Source organism: Besnoitia besnoiti, chromosome IV, assembly GCF_002563875.1.
Source record: "Besnoitia besnoiti strain Bb-Ger1 chromosome IV, whole genome shotgun sequence".
NCBI classification, from domain to species: domain Eukaryota; phylum Apicomplexa; class Conoidasida; order Eucoccidiorida; family Sarcocystidae; genus Besnoitia; species Besnoitia besnoiti.
The window spans coordinates 2,136,046-2,153,911 of record NC_042359.1 but is presented as its reverse complement, the minus strand read 5'-3'; the positions used below and the strand labels follow the sequence as shown (position 1 = coordinate 2,153,911).

Here is a 17,866-nt window from a genome sequence, read left to right as displayed (position 1 = left end):
AGAGGACGCTTCATTGCCCGCCGCGACAGGGATGTCTTCTCCGCCAGTCTGCAGCGCTACTACGGGGAGGAGTCTTTGAAGCCCATGCAGCCCTCACCCAGCTGTTGTAACTCCTGAACCGCCAGTATGAGGCAAGCCCCGGTGCTGGGGAACAACTCCCACAAGACAGCAGGACATGCACGTTGAACCATCGAGGCATATCCTACACACCACTCAGCAGCAATGCGCATCCCGGTACCAAAGCTGAAATCTGCTGTAGTGGCAGCTCGAGGGGGAGTGAGGGACTTCGCGGAAGAACACCGCCATTCTTCGGACCTGCACGCCCTTTTCCTAACAGAATAATTCCCTTCGGCGTTGCGCTGTAGAATGGGTGCAGAAGAGGGATTCAGAATCCGTCACAATGGAAGAACCAGTTTTAGGGGACGACCACAATCCGCGTGGAGGCGCCTGCTTGCAGCCGTGAGGGAGATAGCTATGTCGCCTGCCTTCGTGACCTCTCGCGATTCCTCTCAAGCAAGAACCTGCCGGTGCTGTTGGCTCAACGGTGGCGCTCAGTGCATGATGCATCTTCTATCGCCTCCAGAAAACAACTGAGTGAGATTCGCGCGGTTGCAAACGACCTTACGGTCCAGAAAGAAGAGCTGAGCGTGTGAGCTTCCGCCAGACGGCACACGAAATCATGCGTGCATGCGGAAATAGTCGCCGGACTGGAGGGCAGCCGCCGCTCCGCTGGGAAATCATCGGCGTTTCAGGAAGCAGAGCTAATAGAGAAAATGAAACAGCGGTAGCGAGGGGGGCTGTGAAGTGTGCAGCAGCCTTCAGAGACAAGGGAATGACCGAGCGTGATCGGGCTTCCGTGTGCGCCTCTGGTCTGCGGCATCAGATTTCTGCTAGGCACAGGACAGAGGTCACGTCCTCACTGAGAGAAAAACTTTTTGAAAGACGCGCCCGCCTTTTTCTTTCGTGTATATAATGCTATGCTGCCTGCCAGGGAACTGCGCCAACAAATGCAGGCGAATGAAAAGATACTTCAGCAACTGAGTAGGCCAGAACTCAAGCTCGGGGTCGATGGGTCGAGTACACTGAAATGGGGTGCAACCCCAACAGTGCCGATCATGGCGCCCCAACCGAAAAGTGCTTGTGGCCGTCCTCCATTTTCGACACTAAAGAGACCTCTTTTCGTGCTGGGGCACGCATGCATACCTAAGTTGCGGTTCCTGGGGCTTGACGCTTGGCGCATCCCCCTCGCCTGGAGCATTGCGACACCGGGTCATCCGTTCATCAAGTTTCGGTAGTTCTTCCGCTACTTGTTGGCATGGACGCAGCGTCTGCCAGAGAACGCCTCGACATTTTAGAGAGGTGGCGGCGACAAAATCAGAGAGAATGGATGCGCGAGCACCTCGAGCAGACTGATCGGTAAGGGGGACATTTGTGCCGATTGGGCAGGTGGAAACCGTGCAGGGGCACCATCCATCGACGGAGGGTGTCGACAGATTATGCGCAACAACACACAGCTCCATTTGCTTTCTTGGAGCAGCCCTCTTTAGAAGTTTGAGGTCACAGACACATCGCCGCGGTGACAGCCGCTCTGAACAGTTCAGCTGCATTCCAATGCTGCCGCAGCGGACACCTCATTAAACGGTTCTCCCCATCGGTAAGATGGGCAACCCTCGCACCATGATCACTAGAGTCACTCAGCGCAGGACTTGTATCCTGCTTCGCTGTGAGCATCAAAAGCAAAGAGCCGGCTTTCTTCGTCCGAAGAGGCCACCGCGGTGCGACGGTGTGCCTGCCTTTTTTTCCCTCTTTAACCAGGAAGATAGACGCAAGGGCAGCGGCGGCTGCAAGGCGTGACGCTTGTGCCCAGGTAAACTTTTTACAGAGTGATATACACGTAGGGTTTGCAGGTGGGAAGCTGTATTGCCAGGAAAGGCACAAACCTACCTCCGTATGCGGAGTTAAGTACACTCTGAGCCAGTAAGTGACTCTCTGGTCTACCAGCGTGAAAACAGGGGCCTGACACCTCCGGTTGGAGGACACGTCGCACCCGGTTTACGTGATCGTGTGGGCGTGAGCCGAGCCAAGCATAACCCGAGAGGTCGGTCTGCCTCAGGGCATGCTGAAATCTACGCTGTCAATTCCATGTGACTCGCACCTATAAACAGCTAGATGATATGCTTCCACGGATGGTAACGTGTAGAACGCGGAGGGCCTGCCAGAAGCAAACAGTTCAACGCTAAAAAGGTTTCTCTTTAGCGCGGAACTATTTTACCAGTCCGACGGTCCACACACATCCACGACGTCCGATAATGCCATCCCTGCACGGCAACAAGAGCTAGCTCGATCCGGGCATCTTCTACACTAGGTTCTGCGAAAGCCCGTACCGTGTTTGCCAGGCTAGTCTAGTCGACGCATTCGGGGACCCTTTCCTTCCTAGCGGCTTGGCAGTTCGGCACGCTTCGAGCGCCAACGCTGCTGCGATGCGAAGCAGGCACCCTCCAGCTGGGTGAGGCTAGAAAATTTGCACGCGCCTATTACCGAAACATCACTGTTCTTGATCCTCGACAAGACAACTCCGAACACTTGGGGGATGAGCCACGCCGTCGTTCTTTGATGGGTGCGCAACGGCACTATGTCTCGACAAAAAGCTGAATTTCAGTGATGACAAGGAGCAGGGCATGTGCGTGCCGTACTAACACGTGGGACTATGACCTTCAGTTTTTTAGAGGGTGTGAACCTGGTGTAGTTTCGCCTTTGCAGCATACCGAAGCACACCCCTTACACCAGAGTAGTGAAATGCAGTTTTCCACGTCTTTGGACCACACACGCCATACGCTCAAAACGATCGTATCGACATCATTGCGACATTACAGCCCTTTAGCGGCATGATTCGAAGTGACGGTAGGCGTGTGGTGCCTTCTCAACGAAGGGAACCATCGCGGACTATCTGAAAAGCTGCTTTCGCACCAAGGCAGTTGCACGACGCGGGGACCGAAACACACACAGTACCTGGTGCGGTGCGGCGGTTTTTGCTTGATGGCTGCTGTTCAGTCGTGGGCACGGCATTGCGCAGCAACATTGATTTTTTTCTCTCATGGAGGAGCCACGTACACCGCACATTCCCGTTTATGTTGCTGTTGCAGACTGCCCTCCCATACTAGCAAAGTATTTCTAACCTAGGAGCGCGAGCCATGTTCACTCAAGAGAGATGGCAGGCGTGTGACGCCAGTGACGCTTCAAGTTCGTCTACGTCCGCCAAATCGAAGGTGTTCCATCCTCGCGTGGGGCTTGCTCACGGTTTCAGGTTTTGCGCTGTCTTGAGCGCGGACGAGGCAAACTGAGCCATCCCTTTTGACTTGGCACTCCGGCAGCCCTTTATTATCTACATGTGAAGCCTCATGGTGAATCCTGCAGCTACGCATTTTGCGTTGCGAAGTAGGTTCGACGTCGTTTCGTCCCATGGCGAGCTCGAACATATGCTGAAATCTCTGAGTCCGGCAGGACTACGTGCAACCCGCCTCACATGAGTGAGATGTTCGGACGCCATAGTAGCAAACCTTTCTATGCGGACCAGAAAACACTTCTCACAAGTTATCCCCGTGCGCGGCTTACACCATTCGATTTGTACTGTTAAACTATACTGCTGAACAACGCCCGAGTGTTCAAACAGGAGACATTTATTTTGCCACTTCCACATCTCGTCGGAAACGACTAGGAAAACCAACTCCCACTAGTTTCCGCGTGACACAATCTTAGTACAAACAACACGCTTCCAGCAACTCCACGGCCGACAAGCAGGCCACTCGTACTTCAGAGCCTCCTTCACGACAACTCACCCGCGCAGCTCCTATTAGCCACGCAGTAGCAACAACACCAATCACCGGCGGCCTTAATGCCATGTGTACCACACACAGTCAGACATTCTGAATACACATGGACTCATGCAACAAAACATGTCTGATAATGAGAAACCTAAATTCAACCGCCTGGATAAAAGGATACAGAAGCACTCGTTGACAAAGTAGGGTTCTCCCCCTTTCACCAAGTTTTTTCTTCTTCGAGTAATCACGGTTCTCACACCGGAAGTAAGCCATCACAGTGCTTCTCTCTGCTGACAAGCAAGAACCCGTCAGTGAATCCGCCGCCTTCCTGTACTTGATGTCAACTATGTTCTCGACCCTGCAGAAGCCCCTTTATAAAACAGGCGCGGTTCCACGACCGCCGCGAACGTTGTTAACGCCTGTATGCCTCTGTTGTATATGCATATTGGCACACTCGGCGTTGCAGCCTTGCCCTCCTTTTTCCTGATTAGTTCCCCTTCCTTCGCTTTTTTCTCGCTACGCTACCCGCACTGCAACCTTTCGTTTCCCGCTCCCTGCGAAATCGATCACTCTTAGTGCCAGCGCCGACATGAGAACGGCGCGGCGCACCATATCCAGCTCTTGGAACAACGGAAGCGTCTCCATCTGAACTTTGTGTTCGTTCCTCTCTTCCATTGAGAAGGAAACAAAAACACACTGGTGCCCCGACACCTTCTCACAAGCCTGCATCTGATGCAGCTGCGGCGCGACGGCGTCGCCTCGCCTTGGAAAAGCTACGTAGTCTTCTCCCGTACGCCACAGAACGGCACGATAAGCGTTCAATCGGCCCCACAAAATCGTGTTTTTCTGACTCAGAAGACGCCGACGGCGCTTAGGGTTCGTGGCCGCCTAGTCTGCCCGCACGTCTCTAGACGACGCAACGCTTCGCTTCTTAGCGAGCGAGGAAACAACCCATGTCATGGATTCGCCTTGGCGTTGTTTTCCCATTGGGAAAGGCCTTCACACAAAGCTTTCCATCCTCTGGCGTCCGGAATCCCGCCCGGCTGGATTCGAGGATGTGAGCGATATTCGTGTCACCCAGCGCCGAGGCTTGTTAGTCCTGGTCGCCGCCACGCTCGCAGGGTTCCATCGTCGCAAATCCTTTTGCCTTCACCTGAGGACGCCCGCCTCATCTCTACTGCAGACGCGTGCTTTGAGTGTTGCCGCTGCCTCAATGCCTTTCGAGTTGTTCGCCGCGTACGCAGCGTAGCGTACGCAGCTTCGTGCGTCGCAACCGGTCCCCTTACTTCCGAGCTGAAGAATCGCCAATGCCGGCCGCGGCAGGCGACGCGCATTCGACGACGAAGTATTTGAAGAGGTCACGGAACGCGTGCTGCTGCCTCTGGTATTTGATGAGGCTGGACGATCCAGCCTCGAGGAACGTCGAAACCGCTGCGGGTGTGTCTGCTGCCGGCTGGCCCGCGGCGCCGCTTTGGTTGCTGTACTGTACGCCGACAAGCTCCTTTTCACCTTGGATAATCGTCTGCATGAGGCTGCCTAGCCGAGTCTCCAGAACAGCCGATGGCAAGACAACCGAGTTCGCCATCGCGCCCGCAGGGCTTCCAGCGCTCAGCGCTCCTGCGCTCCCCGCCGCTAGATTGGCTGCATACAGCTGCGTGAAGTTGGCGAGCAGCCCGTGGAGCGCGTACGCGCGGAGACCGACCATGAAGAAGAGGTCGAAGATGCAGTCCGAGAAGAAGTCGAGATCTGCGTTCGACAGCGGGCTGCTGAGCGCATGCGCGAGAAGCCCCAGAGATAACTGCGCCAGGTGCGTAAATAGCGTCCCCACAGTGTCTCCGGGGGCCGGAGACGCGAAGGGGTCTGGGCGCCCCTCCGGTCTCTCGAGCGAGAAATCCACTACCTGCTGCCCAACTTGGAGCGCCGTCAAATACCGACAAAACGCATGCAAAATCTCGTACGCCGGCTGCCGAATACGCCCACTCTCCGTCATCACCGACTCGCGCAGCTGCAAAGCAACAACGCCGACACACGCGCACAAACACATCCTTACAAGATCACCATCGTGGATCTATACTGGCGTTCGTGAGATGTTGCACTGTCCCTCTCTCGACATGTATGCAGAGCCGTATTTGAAAATGCGACTCCTGAAAAGGAGAACACCCCGACCGCCGACCCTCCTCTCTTCTCTGTTTCTCTGTTCCTTCCTTCGTCCGTCACATTTATTATCTCTCATTGCCACATGGACTTGAGACCCTCTTGTCAGTTCTGATCTTTTCCTATCTATGTTGCCAAGATTACATACCACGTGCATCAAGACTTTAACGTCGGTGTCTCGAGTGAGAGCGAGGAATTTCTTCGAATCTTCTTCCGCCAGAACTTGCAGACACATGAGGAGAGGTACCGCCACCCTGTAAAAAAAAAAAAACGCAACAGAGCACCCCCAAGCAGGTACACACATGCAGTCTATCAATCTGTTGCAACTGGCAAGAATATCTACGAACAAACCAGTTTTGACGACTGCACGACGTTATGATCGAAGATCCTATCCAGCTGCACTGCGGGAGAGAATGCTGCAGACCATTTGGCATCAGCTGCCAGCAACTAAAAAAAGGATTATTATTAGTATGATATGAGTTTTCTCGAACTCGCTTCTGCTTGAACGACGAATCAATCGCATGAAAACCGTTCCACCTCGGAACCGAAAGAAACTGGACGAGACTCTGCAGCTTACTTCGGCTGTTCGCGCGGCCTGAGCTTCGCTGTCATAGGCTGCAAGGTCTGCATGCAGGCGACGAGCATCTCAACGATCCTGCAGAAAAAAAAAACACGTCCACACGTTTGAACCCGAATCGAATATAAACTGCGCACCGACTACCGTTGCCATGTACACCCTCGGACTTCTACGCACCCAACGAGAGATTCACGCCACTGTAACAAATACATGCGAGCGGCCATGTCTCCTCACCGATGCGAGTTGCGTCATACACTGTTCCGGCAGCTGCAGCTGTAGTGCAAATGAAGAGGAGTCCGAGAGCCTATTCATATATATATATATCTGTACGGCCTACGCGCATGCGTAGCTGTGCCTACATTTCACCCTAAGTTTACCTCGTAGTCGACTTGTCTATCACGAGAGCAGACTCACCAGCTGAAGGAGGAAGTGTCCTTGCTGTTCGCCGCGAGAAGCTGGAAAACTCTGAAAAAGCACGCCACAAACATCCACTCTCGCGCTTAAGGCCGACAAACCCCCCCTGAAGAGATGACCAAGTGTCCTACATCGCGCTCAACGATTACCGCTGACATCCTCGGAAAGCCAAACCCAGGGGCCTTTAGTACAGCAAATGAGCTGCGGCACAAGTCTCCTCGAGCCCGGAAGCAATAAGTAATATCCGAGGTTGGGAGAGAAAACAAGAGCCGCCACCTTCGAGGAAACAAAAGCCTTCCCCTTATGAGATCGCCGTCGGACTGTTACCCGCTTATTCACGCCCCCACACATAACAAATCGAGACACACGCAGTGGATAAGGGTCAGCCGTCGCTTACACACCAGCGACAAGTAGGGACACGCTGCCTTGCCAAAAAGAGAAACGTACGTTAGCGCAGACGAAACAAGAGACACATCATATGAACACACGCAGGCATGTGCATGAACGCATGCATCTGTCTGCGACGTACTTGTAGCTCTGTTTGAGATTGCCAAAGATGCTGTCCTCCTCCTGGCTGCCGACCACTAGAGTCGCGTAGTGATTCTGCGCAGCAAACAACAGACGCAGACACAGGCACGCCTTCTCCTCGCTAAAGCCCTTGCGAGCGAACCGCAGTCATCCTCAGTACTCTAGGAATTATAACGTCTCTGTTTGTTCAATTCTGTCAATTCAAAAACGGGGCACCTCCCTCCTTTTTGAGTCCACTTACGCCGACTTGCTGAATCAGCGCCTTATACTGCGTGAAGAGAGACACAGCGGCCGTCTGGTCAAAGCAGTTGTAACCCCGCTTGATGAGCTGAAGGAAAAACTTCAGTGCACTGCAGCCACACACCAAGGGAAACCGGCGCGAAATGACGAACGAGAGAACATACTGGATAGAACGTATATGAATAGATATGCCAACGCATATCTATGTATATACACTCATGTGTGCGCCCTGTCGGTGTAGACACGCCTGTCAACCCATTCGTTTTTCCTTTCTTCCCTGGTAAACGCTCTTCCCTTTACCGGCACGTTCATCTCCCTCTGCGTCTGGCAACCCTTTACGACAAAAAAAAGTATCTATGCACGTATGTGCAGGGTTCTGTGTTAACGTACTTGTGTAGAATGTGAGGATACTGGAGGTATTTGCTAGCAATCGCGAAGACGGCGTCGAGCGCATCTCTCAGCCAAACAATCCACGCGCTGATACTCTGCGGAGTGCACCCGTCCAGGAGGCCGATCGCCATCGAAAGCGAGCTGCCGAGCTGGAAAGAAACCCCACAGCATTCGAAGTCATGCATGCGGAGGGAACTCGGTGACTCGGGGGAATCAATGAGTAAACAGAGCCAAATGTGATTTTAAACGCCTCTTAATTCGCGAAACGGCATGTACCACAAATGTAAAATGCCGGGACTCGCGCAAGTGCTCGCTCGGCTGCGCCAGCTATTGAGACTGAACGACGCAAAGACTGAACAGTGGAGAGGGAGTCTTTCACGCTACACGCGAAACCAGATCACACACGAGCGCGCTGAACACACGAACAGAAGCTGTGCCAAACCACACACGTATGGGGCAGGCAAATGTCCGAGTAAAGGCCCGTTAAAATCGTTGCATCTCTGGGGAAGCCTTACCGCGTGGAAAATGCGCGGGTGGGTGTCTGCAGCGTTTGCCGCGAGACGGCGAAGATTCTCTGAGCAAACGATAAGCAAAACCATTCCGCCTCCAACGCCCACAGCCACCTAGGTCTACGCATAGAGCTTCTCCGAGTATAGACAAAGCCGCTTCCGCCTCAGGCTCTCCGGCGAGGCTCAGACTGGATGACAGGCGAGAAACACAGCCCTCCCACCACACCTGCGGCACTCTTGGACGACAGCAGAGACACAAACGACGTTCGACGGACGCTCGATCTCCACAAATACCGTCCACATCCAGTCCACAAAATTATGTAAATAGGTATGCATATGTGCTGATATATCTGAACCCTCCACCCAGTGCGCCAGTCTTCCTTCTCTGCCGTGGCCTGCTACTACCACTGAGACTTGCCACTCTGGCTCGCGTCGCGAGCAGACACGGAGCGCCAGAATAATATTCGCAGCTGCGTCCTCCCCCAGATATACTCTCACACACTCACATCTCTGCGGGGGAGCCAACTGGGCGCCAGCCCGAAACGACATGCAGAGACACAAGTATTCATCATTAGACCGACCTTTGCTTGCCCTCGGTTTCCGCGGTCTGTAGGGCTGGCACGTGCGCGCTCACCTTTGAGGGGTTCGCACTTAGCGAGGAGCTGCTGCTGGCGCGTGACAACGACCTCGTTGGCGAGCAGCGTGCCGGAGCGTTCGAGTGTTTGCTGCGCCACGTGCATCTTCGCGAGACCCCAGAGGTGTTCGTTCATCGCCGTAGACGAGGAAAAGGAGCTGTAGAGCCGCATCATGGTGCGCTGCGTGAGCTGCTGGAGGGGCGCGAGGCGCTGCCGAGTCGAACAAAACGAAGGGTATGACGCCAGTGGTTGCCCGTCCGCAGCCTTCGCCTCGCCTCCCAGCGTCGAATTCGACCGCGACGGCAGCGTCGAAGGCAGCAGCGTCGCGCAGCTCTCCAGAGAAGCCGTCAGGAGCGCCTGGAACGCGGGGCTCTCCCACAAGTACGCCACCGTAGGATTCGAGACAGACGAGAGGCTGCACACAAAGAAAAAAGGAAAACACGCACACGGATTGACGCCGCAACGCAGTCTTGCGGGGGAAAAGGGAAGCAAGCTGGGCGACTGCATTGTGTGCAGGAAAATCCGGAGCGCGTTCTCTCTGCAGAGCCCAGGGCGGACGGGAGAGTGAGATGGCGCAAAGCCGTTGCCCGTGGGCGCGGGGGGGGGGGGGGGGGGGAAGTTGCAGAGACGCGGATTCCAGAGGTCCCAGACCCAGAGACGTGCTCAGTCATTCCGAAATTCAGAAACCATGCCAAACGCGTTGAGGTGACGCGGGCAAAGCCGCACTTACATCTGGAGGGTGCGCGTGCAGCAGAGCGTAAGCGACTCCTCGTGTGGAAGAAGATGGAGGAGTTCAGCGACGATCTGAACGATCACGTTCATCGCTTCTTGACCCTTTTCTGTACATACCACACGCAGAATTGAGCACTCCAAAATACCAAGGGTGCGCCGTTCGTCCCCTTGACAACGTGCACTGCGTTGTCCCCTGTTCTCGGTTTCTCCCTCTCTGCTCTCTCCAACGCGACGACCGAAAAACAGAAAAGTGTCTCCGCTCCATTTATTCTATATATGCATTTCGATCTATCATCTGCCTCTCTGCCGTAGACTATCCGCATGCCAGTGGAAGCGTTATCCGCCCGCCCCTGCGTCGCATGCTGCTAGTTCGCCGTCGACGTGTCATTCTTCCGCAGCCGCCTTCTGTCAAATTCTCTAAAGCCGTGACTCGGTTCCTCTACAGCCGTATCTACACCCCAGCCTCCATACTCGCCAGTGTCCACCTCTCTGGCGCCATTCAACAGACAGTAGTCACCTCATTAGCGTTTCATTCGCTTGCTTCTTTCTACACGGGTACACGAGCACGCGTTCTCCATGCCGCTTCCTCACCCGCTTGGTGCGGACTGCCGTCCCGCCGCCTCTGAAAGTTCGTTTCAGTTCTCACCTGGAAGAATGAAGTCCGCCAGCATCGGCTGGTTAAACCGCGAGCGAAGGAGGTAGGCGGCGCTGATTGCCGAGAGAATGTTGACACCGCTCTCGAGAATCGTCGGAGAGACTCCGAGGAAGTGCAGCGGGAAGGACCGGACTTGATGCTCCTTCAGCAGAGTGATCTCTCCTTGCAACAGCGAAAAGACCTGCCCACACACTTGAATCACCTGCAGACACGGAGGAGACCGAGAGATACTATCACGTGAGAAGACCAAACCAAAACACGCGCTGGACCTCAAGTAACCTCCCCGCCGTATCAATATACATATATATACAAATAGGCTGCCAAACCTATGTCTTTCGCTCCGCGAACTTGAGCGTCGGGGGCCACGTACGAGCCACCTGTCTGACCGAGGTTTATCCCAGGGCTACGCAACAGCAAAGCGTAAACTCGAAGTCTTCTGGATAGACGGGTAGATGCACCAGCTGCTTCTTAGATTTTTTTTTGGCAACAACCGCCAGGCGTTGTGTCTCATCTACCTGTTTTCCTGTTGTCCTGCTATTCCTTCATCAACAATTTAGCGATGAGAGTCTGCTTTCGGTTGTCTCCTTTGCTACCTGTCTCTGCGTCTCTTCGTCCTTGAGGACCTGAGGCGGCGGCACGAGCTTCTGGCCCTTTCCTTCGCCCGACACGGAGATGGTGATAAGCTGCTGAGTGAGCAGGAGCGTGAAATTCAGCTCGTCCAGAAGATTCTCTCCGCGTTTCTGCTGCGCCAGGAGCACGGCGTCGTCCGTCGTGCCGGCTGCGGCCTGCTGGCGCCGGACTGCAGTCACCTGATCCTTCAAAACAACGAACTTCTGGAATGTCTGCTGCAGCGAGTGCACTAAGAAAGTCCGGCCGAGGACAGCAAAGCAACGCAAAAAATCATCCAATGGCGACCCGCCTGCGCCGCCGACGAGCGCCCGCGCGAATGACGACGCAGCGCCGCGAGGGTCGTTCGCATCGGGGGTCGCCGCAACATCCGTCTCCTTGTGACAGCAGATGGATAAACCTCTGAAAAGACATTCGCACTCACACGCGACGCTACAAGGCTCACAGAGGCACGCGCTGGGGCGCACGCCCTTCTACTGGAAATCACCGTGGCAGGAAATCCCAAAGTGAAAGAAATGAAGGCGAGATCCGAACCGAGATTACACACGAAGCCACACCGTACCGACTCGTGCGAACCACAAATCTAATCCCTCAAAACGATCTGGATGCACGTGCTCGCACCCATCTGCCATCAGACGCAATACATATGTATATATAGTTTTTTAGACTCGTGCATATAATGATGAAGGGTTGACCGTCCGGAGTCACCTCGCATATTCGGGATGCTGCCATCTGTTCGCTTACTGTCCAATGAAGACACTAATCACAAAATTGACTGCGTTTTCAAACGCAGGCCACCAAGGTCTCTCTTTGATTCCAGGCTCTGCGCCCCCGTTTTCTGGCGAAGCCGCGGAAGGCTTTAGAGGCTGAAGGACCTGCTGGTGCAGCTTGTCAGCCCACACGCTCCACGACCGAAGAAACACCTCAAGAGAGCCCACGGCGGCCTCAATGCCCTCCTCCCACTCGCCGCGCGAATGCTGACTCGCCGCGTTCAGGCCCGACCGGAGAATCACGCTCACAAGTGACGTCGAAACTCTGAACAGAAATCCAGACACAAGTGAACCAGTCACCGCATCCCATATATCCACCAAGAGCCAAACGCGTATCCAAATACAGATACATACTTGTAAATATTGAGCAATGGCGCATGCATGGGCGCCACTAGTTTCGAACATTCAGTTTTACACTGCAGGGTGAGAGGGCTAGAGATGCAGGGCAGAGGCTCTGCACGCGCGGCTCTCAGCCCTGTGAATGCATCCGCACGGAAGACAAACAGACACCAACCAAGCGAGCGAAGCAAACTAAGAAGAGCTAGCGCGCCACGTTTACTCCATGCCTCGCAGAACACGTAGACACATACCTGCCCCAGGCTCGAACCACGCAGAGACACGCACATGCACATTTCCACATATCTATCCGGCTATCGGTGTATTACCATCCGTTTGGAGGCGTGTGGGCATAGAGAGAACCCAAGCAACTGTGACCGCATGCGCAGGAGCGACGGCGTGCCGCATCCGACTCCGATTATATCCTGCACTCGATACAGAGCTGAATGACCAGCTCACCTGACAAACAGAGGCAGCGCCTTGTTCGCCACGCCGTCCATGAGGTACTCCGGAATTGCTTCGTTGCACTCTGGAAACACAGAAAACCAGAACGGCAGGTGGAAAACATTCGAGGAAGACGCGCGAGAAGGAATTCGCAGAGGATACGAGGCACGCTGAATGCTACAAATCGTATAATCAAGTGATCACACCGACAACGTGTGCCGAAGAGTTCCGTCCAAGGTGACTCTCCTCCAGCCTGTCTTGTAGTTCCGCCTCCATCCGTGACCGGCTCGAGAGACGGCCTGCTGCTCACCTGCAAGGTTGTACAAAGCAAGGCAGAGATCCTGAACCTCCTCGAGGTTTTCTGTGTCGTCTTCAGTCAACTCGAGAGGACTTTCTGCGATAGAGACCGTGGGCAAGGCCGCGGCGATCGCCGCGTTGACGGCGCCGCCCGCGAGAGGCGAGTTGAGGAAGGGACTCTTCTCGAGGAGGTCAAGAAGGACGTTCAGCAGGGGCACGTAGACGAGCGCGGTCACCTGCTGCTTCTTGCTGCGGCCGATCGGCCCTGAACAGCTGCGGCTGATACCCGGGGAGGTGGCGGAGGCGTCCTTGCGCGTGGCGCCGAGCGCCGCCGCCAGCGAAGGGATCGCGCGCGGATCTCCAGAGGCAGCCGCCGAGAAGGCGGGCTTCGCGCCGCCGGCGCCAAAAAGCGCCTCGACCATGCGGTGGGCGCGGAAGCGCGTGAGGCGCATGAGAATCAGGCGACCCACCTTGAACAGCGAGGGGTCTTCGTTCCGGCGCGCACTCAGGTAGCGATATAGGCCGAGAATGAGCGCAAACAGATTCGGCCGCTCCTGCGCAGGCCCCGGCGGCAGCACACAGGTTTCCAGCCGCGACTTTTGCAGCTCCGCGGAGGCAGAAGAAGAAGGGAAAAAGACAGGAAGCCAGTCCGCCGTCGGCGCGAACGAAACGTCGCTCGTCGTCACGAATCGCAGGAAAACTTGACCAAAGTTCCAATCCATCAACAACTCCAAGATCCCTACCACGGTCGCTGAAGGCGCCACAGAAAAAAGATACAGCAAAAAAGAAAACAGAAGGCCTCAACACTCCCGAACTCCCTCGACGGCAGAGGAACTCCCGACCCAACACGCGTACAGAGGACGCTCTTTGTTCTCATCGTGTCGGCTTCGTTAGTGAATCTCCATGCGACACCTAGGAGCCGCGACTGTGAGGCCCGTCTTCTAGTGTGAGGTCCCCTTGGCTCGCGATGCGTTTCTGGTGTTCCGTTTCTTCTCCCCTGCCCTCGCAAATCTTCTACCTCGTCCACGCGCGTTCCCCTTCTGCCTCCTGTGTATTGCAGCGGAGGTTCTTGCGTCTAGCGCCCGTCCCCACGTGAGCCCTGGCGGTCAAGCCTCTCCTCCTACGGAGTCCCTTGCTTCGCGTGAGTGTTAGCGAAAAAGCCGCGTCTTCTGTCTCTGCCCTCACAACCACGTTCCGCGCTTTCCCCCTCGACTTGCCTCCCTTTCGCACGCAGTCCTCTGAGGTCGCGTACCTAATAGACTGTCGCGTTGCTTGGCAGCATCCGGGGGCCCCCGTCGCTGCGCCGCCGGACCCTGTTGATCCTTCAGCAGCAAGTTGAGCAGAGAGAGGTCGAGATCGACAAGGGGCAGCAGAATTTCCCGCTCGTACTGCTTCTTGCACTCGACGTGCTGCTGCGTGCTCAGCTGGAGCAGCGACAGCTGCGAAGAGCCGACTTCGCGCGAGACTTCCATCAGCACCGACAGACGCAGCACCAGACTCGACGCGTGCGGCGACTCTTGGCTGGCCGCCAGCGCCTCCAGCACCGACGTGCCCTCCGCCACGCCAGCTCGGCCCTGCAGGCAGAAACAGAACGAGGCGAACGCGCCTTCTGGCGACCCACACGTGCGCCGAAAAAGAAGCCGAGCTGCACATCCCAGAGCACTGGCTCTCCGGCGTGCTTGCGGGGCGCGACACTACCCGCAGAACTTGGATGCGGTTGCAATGCACGCCGACTGGCACGCATCTAAAGCCGAGACATGCGCGTGAGCGGGCGGCTAGCTCGAGCCGACCACGTGCGCGCGGATGCAGTCTGCACCATCCTGTGCTCCGAAAGAGAAAGGACGCGTGCCAGGAGCCTCGAGGAAGCTCGCGCGGAGGACGACACCAAACGGCCTGCGCGCAGGCTTGGTAGAGAGAGAAAAAAGTTGACAAAAGGACTCGATGCAGGGCAGCCAGCGCAGTCGAACCCAAGGCGGAGGATACCTGAGGCGCGACAACCGTTGCAGGAAGGAGCAGCGTGCGCATCTCCGCGAGGACACCGACCAGGAGCTGACGCAGAACGTCGCGCGTCTCCCGCGTGCCGCTTGCGAGACCCTTTTTGAGCAGCACTGCGAGCGCGTAGGTCATCTGTCTGTCGGAGACGCCTACTCGCAATCGCAAAACACGCACAGAAAAGAAATTCCGGCTCCGCCTTCACTCGCTGGCACCACCCCACAAAGGTGGAAAGAAAAACGCCAAGGGCTACAGTGGTCCAGGTTAGCTGCAGCCACGAGACCCACGAGGCGAACACGAGACCTTGGTGGCGACGAAACACGAGATCGGGCGGGGGGAACGGAGAATGAGCAACTCAGCGTGAATCCCCGAATGACACAGACGAGCGGGCAATCCGCCTCGGTGCACAGAGACGAAAGGCAAACGAGTGCTGGCCTCGGCGCCGTGCCACGTTGGAGGACAGATAGAAATCTGCAGAGAGAGGAGAAACCTACGGTACTGCGCCGCCTTCACCGGGTCGGTCTGCTGGAGCACTGCGTGTGCCTGGAGGAGCCGCAGCATCGCTTGAATCAGAAGCACGATCTTCGCCTCGAACTCTGCCAGCGGGCCTAGCATCTCCTTCGCATTCAGGTCCCCCGCGGACGCCTTCGCGCTGCCCTCGTACGCCAGCTGCCGCCTACACCACTGGCTCAACGCTGCACGAAAAAGACACGACGAGCGCGAGCACTTTGCATGCAGATCGTGAGGACTGTTTATAGCTGAGCGCAACGCCTAGCTTGACAGGCACGCACCCGCACCCATCTCCGGAGACGACGCGCCCCTCTCCAGCCCTGTGCCCTCTGAGGCAAAAGAGACAATATTCATTTCACAGTTCTCGCCAAGAGGTAGTGTATTGTTTACGTATATTCATATATATATATATATATATATATATATATATATATATATATATATATATATATATATATATGAATCCACGTATGTTTGTGAACGCATGCATGCACATATATATGTATATGTATGTGTTTCGAGAGCGGACTGTACCTCCATTTCTGAGCATGACGACGGCGACGGAGAGCGAGGCCGGATCTTGGCTCTGTTCGAGAACCGCCATGCAGAGGTCGATCGAGGCGATGCTTTGCTGCTGGAAGACCAGCAGAAGCGCCTCGGCCTGAGTGCGTTCGCTAGCGCTAGTGCTCAGCGCCGCAGTGGCGACGCGCTCAAAGTCCGCGACAGTCTGAAGCACCGACTGCGACCCGGGAGCGAGTGAAGAAGAGAATGCCCCCGACGAGGCAGGCTGCCCGCCCGGCAAGCCCCTGGCGGAGAGCCCGAGGGACGGATCGCGAGAAGACGCCATCGTGTGCAACGGAGCGTCGAGGCCGCAAACACGGAGCGTGGCAGGAGGGAAAAACGCCGCAAAAAAGGACGTAAATCGAGAAGGCGGACGACGATCACCAAAACTTCCACAGAGAATCTCGCACGAAAGCACAGCGCAAACGAAGACGGAGTAGAGACCGGTGGGGAGGCGCCCGAGGCGATCAACGTCCAGAGGAACAGAAAGGAGAGAGAGAGCGTGACGGGGGCGGGGGGCGAAGCAGACCCCAGGGCAAACAGCCTGTTCAAGAAATGCTACCGAGGGATGGATACTGACTGCGGAAAGTCCGCGAGAGGGGGAGGAATGGATGGTCCTTCCTAAACTACGTAGAATAGAAAGGGATAGAGACTAAGGAGAGCAAGGAAGGAGTCACTGAGCCTCTAGAATGTTGTCGCTGAGCGATCGGCGCGCCTGGGGCGGGGGACAGGGCCCGCCGTCGATGGACAAAGGCGCCCAAGAAACTCCTGAGCGAAGCTGAACTTGCTCTCGATACCTGCGTTATCCGCTTCAGCGTGTTAACTCCTCAAAACTGACAGATCCAAAACGCGCAGGGTGCCAGCCGTTAAAGAACTCGGACCCCGTTTGCCCCTGTCTCCGTCGTCCCCTCTTCTTCCTTTGCCCTCTTCGCCACCTTCCCCTCGTCGGCTATTCAGCACTGGGATCGCATCTTTCTCTGTCGGTCCATCCGCCAGAGAACGAGCGGTGTCTCTGCGAAACAAAAACGAGGGGCTCCAGTGCGCTCCACCTGTCTTCTCGTGGTCCGTGCGGATCGGGAGGGAGTCGGCTGTCGTTGAGCGGCGGCGAAGGGACTAAACCAAGGCGACGAAGGAGACGATGACGACTACTCTCCTCAGTCTGGTCGCGAGCCTGTGAGGAAGGGAAAGCGTTTCGCGAGACGAACCGCGGCTGTTCCTGCGGGAAAAATCTCGAGCGACGCTGGCTCTACCGCCGGCGAAAAGTGCCAGAATCACATGCAGATTTCCGTACATGCGCGAGTGATGCAGTGAACTCCGGCGAGAATTTGTTTGTGCGGAAATGACGGTCTCAAAAAGGGAACTCGCACAGCCTCGTGACTTCGCTGAAACACGAAGGAACAAGGGAAATCAGGCGCCGAAGGGACGTGGAAAGCTGCGCCGTGGCCTCTCGCCTCGAGGAAAAGGCGCCACACGACGCTGGGACCGCGTAGCCTGTCTCTTCGATTTCTCTACACGTAGTGAGTTGCGCGGGCGCTGAGGATCGTCCTTTTCTCGTGACGGAGCTTGCCTGCACACTCGCAGGGAAAGCGGTTCTAGCGTGGTCTAGAAAACCGCATTTTTTTGCGACCTTGCATCTGCTACTGAAGGAAAAGCGACAGAGAAAACGGAGTTTCA

General features: G+C 55.8%; 1 protein-coding gene across 1 annotated transcript; it reads right to left on the bottom strand.

Annotated features, from left to right (window-relative positions):
• Nucleotides 1-5,103: 5,103 nt before the first annotated feature.
• BESB_054250 (uncharacterized protein) lies at nucleotides 5,104-16,478 on the bottom strand (the record flags this gene model as incomplete). The annotated part of the gene is made up of 19 exons (XM_029363860.1): nucleotides 5,104-5,826; nucleotides 6,124-6,229; nucleotides 6,553-6,630; nucleotides 6,967-7,017; nucleotides 7,496-7,569; nucleotides 7,736-7,844; nucleotides 8,125-8,273; nucleotides 8,640-8,698; nucleotides 9,268-9,683; nucleotides 9,999-10,107; nucleotides 10,647-10,857; nucleotides 11,249-11,684; nucleotides 12,027-12,317; nucleotides 12,848-12,917; nucleotides 13,143-13,880; nucleotides 14,382-14,703; nucleotides 15,113-15,273; nucleotides 15,616-15,816; nucleotides 16,166-16,478. 19 exons carry the CDS (start codon nucleotides 16,476-16,478, stop codon nucleotides 5,104-5,106), a joined length of 4,617 nt encoding a protein of 1,538 aa, XP_029219783.1.
• Nucleotides 16,479-17,866: the final 1,388 nt, after the last annotated feature.